Genomic DNA, 12,476 nt, shown 5'->3' on the forward strand with positions numbered 1-12,476 from the left:
ACGCGACTTCGCTCCGGGCGGCGCCGCGCACCCAGCGCTCCCCGGACACGGCGGCGGCGCCGCTCCGTTCCGCCCCCGTCCCGTTCCGCTCCCCCCCCCCGCCGGAGACGAGGCTCTGTCCTCACCCTGTTTACGGCCAGGACGATGTGTGTATATATTTATATATGTACACCTTAACACAGTGGGCCCTTTTGCGGTCCCTTTTTCTAATCGCAGCGTTGTGCGGTGAACACGCTGAAGGGAAGGGATGCCATCCAGGGGGACCTGGACAGGCTGGAGAGGTGGGGCCTGTGTCAGCCTCATGAAGTTCAACCAGGCCAAGTGCAAGGTCCTGCACCTGGGCCATGGCAACCCCAGGCACAAATCCAGGCTGGGTGGAGAATGGATGGAGAGCAGCCCTGAGGAGAAGGACTTGGGGGCGTTGGTGGACAAGAAGCTCAACATGAGCCAGCAGTGTGCATTCACAGTACAGAAAGCCAACCGCATCCTGGGCTGCACCAAAAGAAGCATGGCCAGCAGGGTGAGGGGGGTATTCTGCCCCTCTGCTCTGCTCTGGTGAAACCCCACCTGGAGTATTGCATCCAGCTCTGGGGCCACCGACATCAGAAGGACACAGAGCTGTTGGAGCGGGACCAGAGGAGGCCACAGAGATGCTGGGAGGGCTGGAGCCCCTCTGCTGTGAGAACAAGCTGAGAGAGCTGGGGGGGATTCAGCCTGGAGAAGAGAAGGCTCCGGGGAGACCTTAGAGCCCCTTCCAGTACGTAAGGGGTCCTGCAGGAAAGCTGGGGAAGGACTCTTGGTCAGGGAGTGTAGTGATGGGACGAGGGGTAACAGTTTAAAACTGAAAGAAGGTAGATTTAGATTAGATATTAGGAAGAAATTGTTCACTGTGAGGGTGGTGAGACACTGGCCCAGGTTGCCTAGAGAAGCTGTGGCTGCCCCATCCCTGATGGTGTCCAAGGCCAGGTTGGATGGCGCCTTGAGCAGCCTGGTCTGGTGGGAGGTGTCCATGGCAGGGGGGATGGAACGAGATGTTCTTTAAGGTCCCTTCCAACTCTAACCATTCTGTGATTTTGCAAGGAGGCTTGGGTATTTCAAATAACTACCTGCAGTAGCAGCAGCAGCAGGAGGAGGTAGTCAAAAAAGCAGGGCCAGAAGCTGCCCGGTCCAGTGTGGACACCTGGCAGGAAAGAGGAGGCCACGAAAGAGATGTGGAGCTCAGAGAAGAGAAGTTTTAGGGGAATGAGGCAGGGTTTATAACCCAGGCACAAAATTTCAGCCTGTTTGGGTTTAGAATATTTTCTATGGGGAGCACTTCAGAAATACTTCATGTTACAGGTTTCTGTAGACCACCTCCATGCTAATTTTTTCTCTTTATCTCTCACAGGTGCCATACAGATGGCAAAGGACTGTCCACAGTTCCCTCGAGCACTAGTTCCCTGGGTGCAGAGGCGATGCCATCCCTACCACAGGGTCAGCAGAGCATCCATTGAGGCCGTCCTGAGAAAGGTAGACCTGTGGAGGCCTGAGGTGGGAGGGAAACCTGGGGAGCTGGGAAAAATGGGCGAGAGGTAGGCACCAGGGGAGAGCAGCAGTGTCCATATCATTGCAGGGCATCTGTGTAAAAGATGGACGGTTTTAATCTTGGAGGGGAAAGAAGGGAAGAAAATTGTGGGGAGAATCAACTGCAGACGAAGTAACAAAACCAAATCTGAGTGAAAGTCCCCTTGGAAAGAGAGAGAAAAAGTATGACGGTATGACGGGAGAAGAACAGTAAAACAGAAACAAAAGCAAAAAATATGTGATTATGGTATGGTGTCCAAAGCTTTTATAGACTGGTTAAGAGATTTAGATTCAAGGTATTGTTATTAAAAGCATCTTGGACTGCTTTACTTTGAAATATCTCTGACCTCCCGTGTGAATATGGTTTGCCTAATGCAAAGTGTCCCAGGTCTGGCTTACCAGCTCCATCTGTCTTGGCACCTCTTTTGATAAATTTCAAACACTGACTTAAATGAAGCCAGGCCTGTCTCTTACGGCATTTTGAATAGCTTCAAGCTGGTGTCCATGCAGAAGAAAAGCTGTGTGCTGTTTCTAACAGGTATATAGAGCATATTGTAACATCAGATGAGGGACTGTGAAGCCCTTGCTCGTACACTGTGCTTGTTCTTGATCAGGCTACACCAAAAATCTGGCTGATGCTGGAAACTGCCAAGCGGCTACACTGATTAGAGGGAACACCAAGTATGATCTTGAGATGATGAGATTGATGCAGGGCCTAGTGAAAAATGAACAGTGTTGTCTTTAACCCTTCTTGTTACATAATAATCATTAAACCTATAAACAAAGCATCCGTGGAAATTAATCTATATGTGTTAAGTATATGAATTGGTGTGTGGTTTGTAGCCAAAGGAAGTCATATTGGGACTGATCTTACTCAAGCAATTTTGAGGAGGTTGGCCTGTTTAAAAAGTGATGTTTTAGGCAGCATTTTAATTCCCTGGGCACAAAATAAAAAAAAAGAAAATAATCTCTGGGGCTTTCATGGGAGAGCTGGCAACAGGGGTTCACTTGGCTGCTGGGAAAAGAATGGGATGGATTTAAGACCTCAGACGTGAAGAAGCATATGAAAGAATGCTTTCCATATCTATGATACACTTTATCAGAAGGATAGATCCTCTATTCTCTCCTGGGTGGGAAACAAAGTCTAAATTAGAAGGGAGCTGCCTCTGAGACAGTTTGCTACGTGCCAACGTGAGGGAGTGTGCCACTGCCAGAGCCGATCTCACAGATGGACTCTTCTTGTTTGGTGTGGATATGGAGGCTGAAACAAATGGCCTAAATTTATTTCTGTGGGACTTAACTCTACAAAAAGCTGTTTCTTCCCCAGAGCTAGAATATTTCACCACAGGGTGGTTAATTGTCCTGTCACAGTTGGGTTGGGTCTTGGCTTAAAAAAAATACAGGATATAATTCTGGCCACTTACAAAGAAGTAAAAAATGTATACACATTTCTTTGTATATGCACAAAAAGATACGTGCATTTATAGAGGTAAGAATGATATGAACTGTAAGGGTAACTGTTGACCGGAACTTTACAAGCTTTCAACCGTGCTGTTGGCTGGGAGTAAGAAATAAAGCTGAGCTGACTCCTTTCTCTTATGCATGAAGAAACATCTCATGTTTCAGGCATCTACTGTCCTCTCTCCAGGGTAAGGGCAGATTTTTTCTTTCGTGTACCACTACGAGGAAGCCAGAAAAGTGAGTTGTGTGAGTGAGAGGAAAGTCATTTTGAAGAGAAAATTACCATTTGTGGGATGCTGCCAGAGGCGTTGCATTTGCCCCCAGGAAATTGTTATGGTTGCGATGCCGTTCACGAAACAAAAAGAAGGGAGTAGTGTGAAAAGAGCTAACAGGCTTGAGATTTCACTGAAGACATCAAGAGCTGCAGAGGCTAAAAAGCACACCCAACCTTCTGCAAACGTGCTGACGGCAATAACACAGAACAGGGTCGCACCTTCACGCTTTGCGTTGCATGTAGGAGAAAGCCATGGCTTTGCAGTCTCTGCCTCCTAGGTCTTCCTTTGTTTTTTGGGGGAAATAATCCCTGCTTGGCCCTGACCCTGTGCTAACTCAGCCATGCTGGCTGTGGGTTATGGAGAAAGGCTGCCCCGCCCCTGCATTCCCTCACGTGAGCAAGGGTACAGAGCACTGTGTTGGGGCACCACATCCACAGAGGAGGCATGGCAAAGAGGAGTTACAGGAGGGGCATGTTTCTCCTGCCACAGAGCCGCCTAAAAGGGGGATTGTGACCCAGCTTGATTATCCAGTGGATGGAAAAAGCCAGCTGCCAGCCCTCCACGTCAACTTCAGTAGCATTAGTCCCCATCCTCCAAAGGCGAGTGCTCCTGTGGATGACAGCAGCATGTGGACTCGTCTGGCTCCTGCAAAACCCTAATCACTTCATACAGACTACAAAGCTGTTCCTTCTATTTGGTTAATGAATCCAAGCATAAAAGCAACATGTGGCAAGCTAACCATGAAAGAAAAGCCTCATTAACGTATCATTCTAGAAGGACAATTATAAAGGTGTCACGAAGGGCAAACAGGAGGAATATATTTTCATTAATTGTTCAGGAAGATGCTTACAAATTGCAGAAGCTTCTCAAATTTTAGTGCAGATGATTTGACCTTTGGAGATTCTTTATTGAAATTTACTGTTTTCCTAGGATGTTCCTTTTTGCATTAGTTTTTTGGGGAGTCATCTGATCAGGAAACTGAGACAGTATAATTTGGTGTGGGTGATAAATTACGTTCTATAAATGAAGAACACTGCAGACATGAACTTTCTCTCTCTATATATATGTGCTACCTTGGCTGCAAACAATCCACAATGAGATTGTGGATAATTTAAAAATAATTATTCGGTTGCTAAATGTTTCTTCCTATTTGAGTTTGCAAGCACACAGGCAACAACGCTGCCTGCTAAAGTGCATCTGTTCACGTTGCAGGAACTACCTGCCCACAGTAAAAACCAGATACGCTGTGATGGGGCCCTTAGAGTTAATTAGAGATTTCATCTTGAAAAGGTTTAACATGCCCAAATCCTATTAACTTCTAAGAGCTGTGATTACTATGCCCCTTTTAAGATCATGACCCAATAATTTTAATTGCTGTTAACATGTTTGGGTTTTTTTTGCTAAATTGTCATTGGTCCATTCACGGGAATGTTTCTGTGTAGGGTGAGTCAATGAAACATAGGGAATATCTTCATTTTCCAGCCATGTTCCAATGGAGCAGCTGCACTCTGCTGCACGGGATGGGTACTGTGTGCGAGGCTGCTTCGTGCTGGCGTCCCAGTGACGCTTGCAAAATACTTTTTGGCATAGAATTGCAAAGTAACCTTCCTTCTCTAATGGGCGGGAAGGATGAGAGCAAGATCTTAGAATCATAGAATCACCTAGGTTGGAAGGGACCTTTCAGATCGTTGAGTCCCACAATAAGCCTAACTCTGACAAAAACCGCCACCAAACCATGTCCCTCAGCACCACGTCTACCCGTCTTTTAAATACCTCCAGGGATGGTGCCTCAACCCCTTCCCTGGGCAGCCTGTTCCAAAGCTTGATAACCCTTACGTAGGGTTACATCTTCACATAGGCAGCAAAATGAGAGCTCTCTGCCTTAGCATCAGCTCTCGGAGGGTAGGCTGTTAACAGGAGCTGCCAAACGGCTCTTTCAAACCTCAGACTCGGTTGATAAATGCGCGTTTTGCCACTCAGGCCCACGCAGGTGCGTGCAGGCTGTGCTAACTGCAGCCACCCAGGTGATGGGAGTTCCCCACCTGGGCCAGCCCCCCTGCCGCCGCGCTCGCCACCCCCGGCGCTCCGGGAGCCGGCGGCGGGCCGTGCGGGGTCGCCTCCTCGCCCGGCAGCCAGCCGGGGGAGGGACGTGCCGCCCACAAAGGCCGGGTTTGGGGGCGCCGGGCCGGCGCTGCTCCTCCTTCTCCTCCTCTACCTCCTCCTCGCGGCGCCGGGCGCGCTGCAGCGGCCGCCCCGCACAGCCGGCGCGGCTCCCCGCGCAGCCCATCATGGCTGCGAGCGCCGGGCCCCGCGCCCCGCATCACCTCCTCCTCCTCCTTCTCCCCCTACTGCTGGGCGGCTGCGGGGCCAGCCTGCCCCCCGAGCCGCCGCCCCCGCCGAGCCCCGAGCCCCAGCCCCTGCCCGAGTCGGCTCTGCAGAAGCCCACCGTGCTCCTGGCCATCATCGCCCGCAACGCGGCGCACACGCTGCCCCATTTCCTCGGCTGCCTCGAGAGGCTGCAGTACCCCAAGAGCAGGATCGCCCTCTGGTAAGGGGAGGAGGGGCACCACGACCCCCGGGGAGGGCGTTGTGGCCTGGCCGGCGGGGGCCTCTCGAGCCCCCAGGGTGCCGGCAGACCCCCGTCTGCCCCAGCCCTTGGCTTTCACCCTGGTCGTGCCTGGGGGGGGCGGCTCCCGGCGGGGAGAGGGGGGTTTTGGGGGGGAGCTGACAGCGTGGCCCTGCCTGGGAAGGGGCTGTCTCGGCGCCTCCCGCCGCCCCTTCCCGCTCTCTGTCGGGGGGCGCAGGTAGCCGGGGCTCGGGCACCTCTGCCCCGCCGAGCCGGGGGGGGAGCGGCGGCAAAGCGGGGGCGCGGCTCCCACCCGCTGCGGCCGGGGAGCCGGCGATTGTCACGCCGGGAAAGGGCTCGCCCAACCGGCCGCGGGGCGAGGGACGCGGGGTCCCCCCGAGGGCGCCCCCACGACCCCCGTGTTCGGGGGAAAAGGGGGTCCCGCGGCACCGGCGGGTGGCTGAGAGGTGGCTTTTTGGGGCGAAGCTGGCCCGGAGGCTGGGAACATTCACCGCCTTAGCGTTTGTCCCGACCCACAGGCGCGGGGAACTGGTGGGTAGGAGGGTGGCGGCGCCCTCCCTGGCCGGTAAATACCGGGCTTTGCGGGGAGGGGGCCGGGGTCCGCCGGAGCGGGCGGGCGGGGTGGGTGCTGGGGGGCATTGAAAAGGAGCATTGTTGCAAGGCTGAAAGATGGATTCAAAGATGTATTCAGAAATCACAGCATGGGGGCAGCTGCGGCAATCAAATGTGTGTCCGGATGGAGGAATTAGTCCAATTTGGGTACTGGTCAATCTGCCTTTATTTATAAGGGTGGGGAAAAAAAATACTCTTTCTCAACGTGACATAAAAGTTGGGAGGAACAGGAATTGTTTGGAAGGATACAAAACATACTTTAAGTGTGGTGATCGCGTAAGAAGTGGAGGTATAGGGCCTGATCCAAAGTTTACTAAGTCAGTGGGGAGACTCCTGTTAACTTAAAAAGTCAATGAAGTAAAATTTTACTTTGTATAAAGGGATGTGGGGAGAACACCTTCCCCAGTCACATCACTGATACTAAAGTGTCATTAAGCAGACAGCATTAGATGTTTCTGTGTGTGCCTCAGGAATGTCATTGTTATTTGTCTTCAAGTGCTCTATAGGTCTTTGCAGATAGTCAGCGGCTGGTATAATCAGTGTGTGGCTTTGCTTCTTTTTTTATTATTTATTTCCCTTTTGAGTTTATGATGCACAAAGCAGATCATGATATCAGCCGGAATGTGGCGTGCCACACAGATGTGGCTGTGGAATTACAGGCTAGTGTATGGCAGTGGGTCAATGCCAGACTCAGCTGTGTCTAAGTCCATGACTCTGCTTTTATTTATATCAGTGTGAATTTTGCTGCTTTGGATTTCATCTTAGCAGATGTGTATAAGAGTAGATATATTACCAGACCCTACATATGAACTGCGATAAGCTTGGTGTTTGTAAAACATAGTGGGAGTTGTAAGTGCAGACCTGATCACCAAAGCAGGGTGGATCCCGAAATGCCTCTCGCTGTAGAAGTGCAGAATAAGTTTGGGGTTTTTGTGAAGTCCTGCAGAGCATTAGTTGCTCTACAACTTCTTTAGTATATTGCTTGCATTATCCTTACTTTACTTAAGGTCTCTGCAGTATTGTGTGAAAGTATTTGTGGGGATTGGTCATGAAATAAGAGTGTAAGATAATTTAAAATATGCTAAGATTCTTATAAGAATATAATTCCATTTTTAAGAGGATTGTGCAAAGACACAAGGTATGGTTAAACTGGAAAATCTGCTGTTGAAAATGTCAAGCTTTGTAAAATGAGAATGACTAAAATGTTGTGGCAACTGAAAAAGAAGTTCCATAGACGCTCTGGGTTGACAGAGAGCAGTACTGTAGGGTGGCAGCAATTCTTTGGAGAGGTTTAGTCCTGTTCGCTTTGGGTCCCCGGTAAGACTTGAGCTTTTTCAGAGCTGGGGTTGTTCAGGCCACAAAGTACGCACCAAGAGGAAGCTCACCGACGGTATATACCAAGTCTCTTGAGATCAAATGAAACAATGCAATCCATTTCTGGGAGCGTTGCTGATTTCAGACTTTGTGGGTGACAGAGTCCTTTCAACAGATCAGTTCCAGGATTTACCTGTGTCCCTGTGCCGCTGGGTTACTGGGACAGCTTGGTGCGAAGGGCAGCAGAGTGGTGGTTATCAAGGAGTTGCATTCCTTCATTGACACTTACATTCTCCTTCAAACTACTTCACAATTTTGAGTAAGTCAGCACTTAAAATGTCCAAACGTAGATCTTGCAAATGAAAATTAAAAACATATATCATCTCTTAAAGTTCCATATGCTCTCTGCGTTGCTCGAGGGCTTAAATTCAACAGTGAATTCCTCAGACAGATTTCTAGGGTGGAAGTTTTATGAGTGACAGTAAGGATGGGTTAAGAGGCAATAAATGAGTGGTAAGCAGATGCTAAATTATCTTTTCGTAGCCTGTATCAATTCATCTCAACCTTTGTTAGCCTGATACTGAGCAAAAGATGTACACTGGACACTTTTGTTCCCTTTGGTCTTAATTCTGACTTGGTTGCTGTGGTTATGAGCGACCTTGGAAGGACTTGCTGGCTACTAATGACTCAAGCAGGCCATTTGGTCTGAGGCCAACTAGCACGTTGTGACCCACGTCCTTTCAGTTAAACGCTTCCTTCCTCTCTTTCTTCCCCCTCCAAGATTGAGGAAGCTGCATCCAAACAGCCTCTGGGGGATGGTCCCTGGCCTGTATTAACCCCAGCCACCCTTGTCTCTCAGAGTACTGGTGGGACAGGCCAGGTCATCCCAGGGTGTACTGATGACTTAATGGTGGTAATTTCTGTGAAATGGCGCTCAAGTCTGTGTGCTGGCCCTGCTTAGCTTGCTGGGGGAGACTTGGCAGCAGGCAGCCTGTCTGATAGCCTTTCGTGCTGGCCACCGAGGGGGGAACAGCATAGAGTCCCCACCTCAGCAGCAGAACCCAGCTGCCCCCCCCGCTCTGCAACCTGGTGCTTCTGTAGCTGTGGAAGAGTAATGCTGGAGATGACAACTGTCTCCTCTTGCGGAGGAGGAAGGGGTCACAGCTCTGCCCTCAGGTGCCTGTAGAACGCCTAGGCAGCGTTTGGCTCAAAAATATGTGATGTTGTGGGAAACAGGCTGGAGCCCAGCAACAGCGGAGTGCTGTAAGAAAACAAGGTTATTGGACCCAAGTCAATCTATTTTTTAGCTAGGGAGTGTTCTTCTAATGCTCTCCTTGTGTGGCTGTGCTTGCTGTGTTTACTGGGGAGGGCTGAGCTGCTCTCGGGGCTGTGCTGGACCAAGCCTAGCCATGTTTAGAAACTCGGGCATGTCAGGAAAACTTCCCGCATTGTTTGCATTGGTGTGAGAGAACTGCAGAGGGAGGGGAAAAATGTTTTTCTTCATCTTGGATGAAAATGACCAAGAAGTTACATAGTCAACCTGCCCCAACCCCCTTTGGGTGGTTTGGGGTTGTTTTTCTTGTTTTGAACATCAGCAATGCTGACTCTGTTTATTTGAGATCCATTCAATTATAGGTAAGGCGCATTAGTTTGTCAGACAGGTTCATCTTGGCTGTAGTGGGCAAAATAAAAGCGTGTGAATTCAGCAGTTTATCACAATGGCTTACGCTTTCCTTAGCCTCGGATTAAGTGATGGTATAGCAAAGAAAGTTGCCTGTAAATTCATCTTTAAATACCTGCTAGTTCATAGTTGCGGGCCACCTGCTCTCTCATCTTTTACTAACCTAGGGATTAAGTGCCTGCATCCATGAGTTGCTGCTTGGAAGCAATAATTAGGTTCTTTTGTGTGCCTGCTTTGCAGATTAGAGTATGCTTATATTTCAGAAATGATAACGTGAACCATAGGTGAGATTGGTGGAGAGCTGGAATAAATCCCAGATGAGAGATCAGTGGATATACTGTAACACTGGCTCCAGTGAGTGAATGGCTTAAACTTAAAAGAACCAGTTGTAGCTGAAAATAGAAGCTGGTGAGATCAGTATAATAATTATAACTTTCATAATTATATATTGTTAGTCTTCAACTAGCTGATGATACTCTGAGCATTTTCTTAATTCTTCAACAGTTTACTTTTAAATGTGAAAATTTCTACATAGAGGACAATTTCCAGTAAGATGCAGGGATCATTTGAAGCTTTAATGGGTGTTATTACTCACTGGAAGTGTTGGCTTTCAAATGTGCTATGTTTTCTGTCATTTCCGTTTGTGCAACAAGGTTGCTTTAATCTTCATGGTCAAAATTAATCACTCAGGAATGATGAGGTTCCAGCCCGCTGCCGCTCTCTCTGTTGCGTCTGTCCACTGGTGTTCTGCATCTATTTAAAATTTGCTCACCTGGTCTGCGACTTCCACATGACGATATTCAAATTTAAGTTTTAGAAGTGGAATTGCCTTTTCAATTGGCTTGTCGTTTAAACTCGTGGGATTTAATTTCCCATTCATATTTTGTAGATATTTTAAATTTGTCTATTATATAGTTTTAATAACATAGCCATAGACTAAGTGGGGCTGAGAGTGAGACGGGACTTGCACAGCCTTGGAGTTACGGTTAAGGTGATGATCCTGTTGTGCAAGAGGTTGCAAAAGAGCCTTTCTTCCAAAGAACTTGCATTCAGATGACTACATCAAAAGGAAGAATGGCAGTAAAATACTTCTGTTTTCTAGCCAGGGAAATCGGGGAAGAAAGGTTAAGTAATTTACACAAGATTCTTGAATTTATTAAGACCAGAGATAATATTCATAACTGACATCTCTTGATTCTTTTTTACTGAAATCACTTTTACACTGAAGTGGGGTGAATTTACGTAAGAAGTGGAAAATCAGAGAAGGCGAAAGAAACGATCCCATCCCAATATCCACAATAACTTTGGGGGTTTTTTTGTCCTTTGGGTCTGTCTCCCTCGTCTAAGTCTTGGCAAACTTAAGCAAATGACATCATGAAATTGTTCAGTAGAAACACTTGAATGGAAGCCGAAAATTACTGCTGTGCCTCACTTGAGGTCTGCATGGCAAGACTTAAACTGCTCTTCAGCTAAGAACTTTGCAATTGTGCAGAGAAACATTAAGCATCAGCTGTGTGATGTCAAACGTTTGCCGGGTAGCAGTAGTTTCTTTATTTTTCCTACTGCGCTCGTGAATTGCCAGATTCTGATGCTGCGTTGATGTTGTTAAAGGGCATCTTGCCCCATGCTTCATATTAGGGCCTACTAGGCATGAATAGATACTGGGATCTTTTGTAAATTGAGCAAGGAGCTCTCCAGAGGTGAGGGGATTATACTGTAAAAATAACATCTTGAAATGTGTAGGAATTCTGTAAGACTAGGGAATACAATACATTGTATATGTTTGATTTTTTTTCTTTTTTCCTGAATCCTGCTTGCTATGTATCTCTGAAAATGCAGCCATTTATTTTGCTGCTCTCTCTTCACACCCATGTTTTGAGACAGGTGTAGCCTGTTATCTGTTTGTCTGTCTCTTGTGTAATTGATTACCTGGTGCCTTGTAGTGCAGGTGTTGTGTTTAGAGGCTAGATGTCAATAAAATAACATGTCACAAGGAAACAGCTGCATGGAGTTTGATATCAGAGGCTGTTGTCTACTATAAGCCTTTGGATGCTTTCAAAGGTCAGGGAGAACTAGTTTTGAAGATAACTATATTTATTTTTTTTTTAATATGTACAAAGTAGGGGTTGAAAAAGTCCTCAAGGGCAGGATCCCACTTCATCCCAGCCTCGTCTGTCGCCTGGGGTTGGGACTCCTCATCCAGTCAAGGCTGCAGACTGTCAAGGTTGTTTTCTGAAGCCAGTTTGAGTGTGGGGGAAGTGTGAGGCAGCTGTGGGAGTGTGTCAAAGGACCAGCTGCAACCAATGTTGGCTGTAAATTGCTGGAGTTAATTTGTCCCTTAAAAAAAAAGGGCAATTTCACTTGTACATTCCTGGCAAACTAGCTACTTCAGCTTCTTAACTTCTGGTGAGTCTGGAACTAGGTCTGATCTAGGTGAAGCCTGTCCAGTTCCTGCTGTCATTCTCTTATTACAAGGACAAAAACCTTTTCCCTTCTGCCGCACTCCTCCAGCCAGAGTGTCCCAAGGCGAATGCATGGATATCCTTGGTCAGGTAAGGTTGGAAGGTACCTCTGAAGGTTGTCTAGTCCCAGCCCCTGCTCAAAGCAGGCTCAGCTGGAGCAGGCTGCTCAGTACCATTTCAGTTCAAGTCTTTAATATCTCCAGGGATGGAGACTCCACAATCTCTGGGCAACCTATTCCAGTGAGGTATCACTGGCAAGGAATGTCTTGGAAATTCGTGGCAGCAGAGAGTGAGTCTAGCACGGTTGCAGGCTTTTGGGATGAAGACTGCTGTTGCAATTGCACTCCCCACCTCCCCTTTCTATTTTGCGTGTTCTTTTTGCTAAATTAAGCATGCCTTCTTTTCAGAAAGCTCCCTGATCCCTGCAGAAGAGACCCCAGGTGTCTGAGCGTGGCTGGAGCATGGTTGGTTCCTGGGAGGTATGGCATGGGCCTGCCTTAGGAGAGGAAAACAAGGACCAG

At 48.2% G+C, this 12,476-nt stretch overlaps 1 protein-coding gene across 2 annotated transcripts in view; it reads left to right on the top strand.

Moving 5' to 3' along the window:
• Nucleotides 1-5,447: 5,447 nt before the first annotated feature.
• The window catches only part of COLGALT2 (collagen beta(1-O)galactosyltransferase 2), a 53,185-nt gene continuing 46,156 nt past the window's right edge, over nt 5,448-12,476 (top strand). Inside the window, exon 1 of one of the 2 annotated variants that reach the window (XM_074598173.1) lies at nt 5,448-5,847. In XM_074598173.1, the coding sequence (XP_074454274.1) occupies nt 5,588-5,847 (260 nt within the window). In that variant the 5' untranslated portion in view covers nt 5,448-5,587. The remainder of the gene's footprint in view (nt 5,848-12,476) is intronic. The other variant, XM_074598174.1, reaches the window with a different exon arrangement.

Source organism: Larus michahellis, chromosome 8 (assembly GCF_964199755.1).
Source record: "Larus michahellis chromosome 8, bLarMic1.1, whole genome shotgun sequence".
Classification (NCBI taxonomy): domain Eukaryota; kingdom Metazoa; phylum Chordata; class Aves; order Charadriiformes; family Laridae; genus Larus; species Larus michahellis.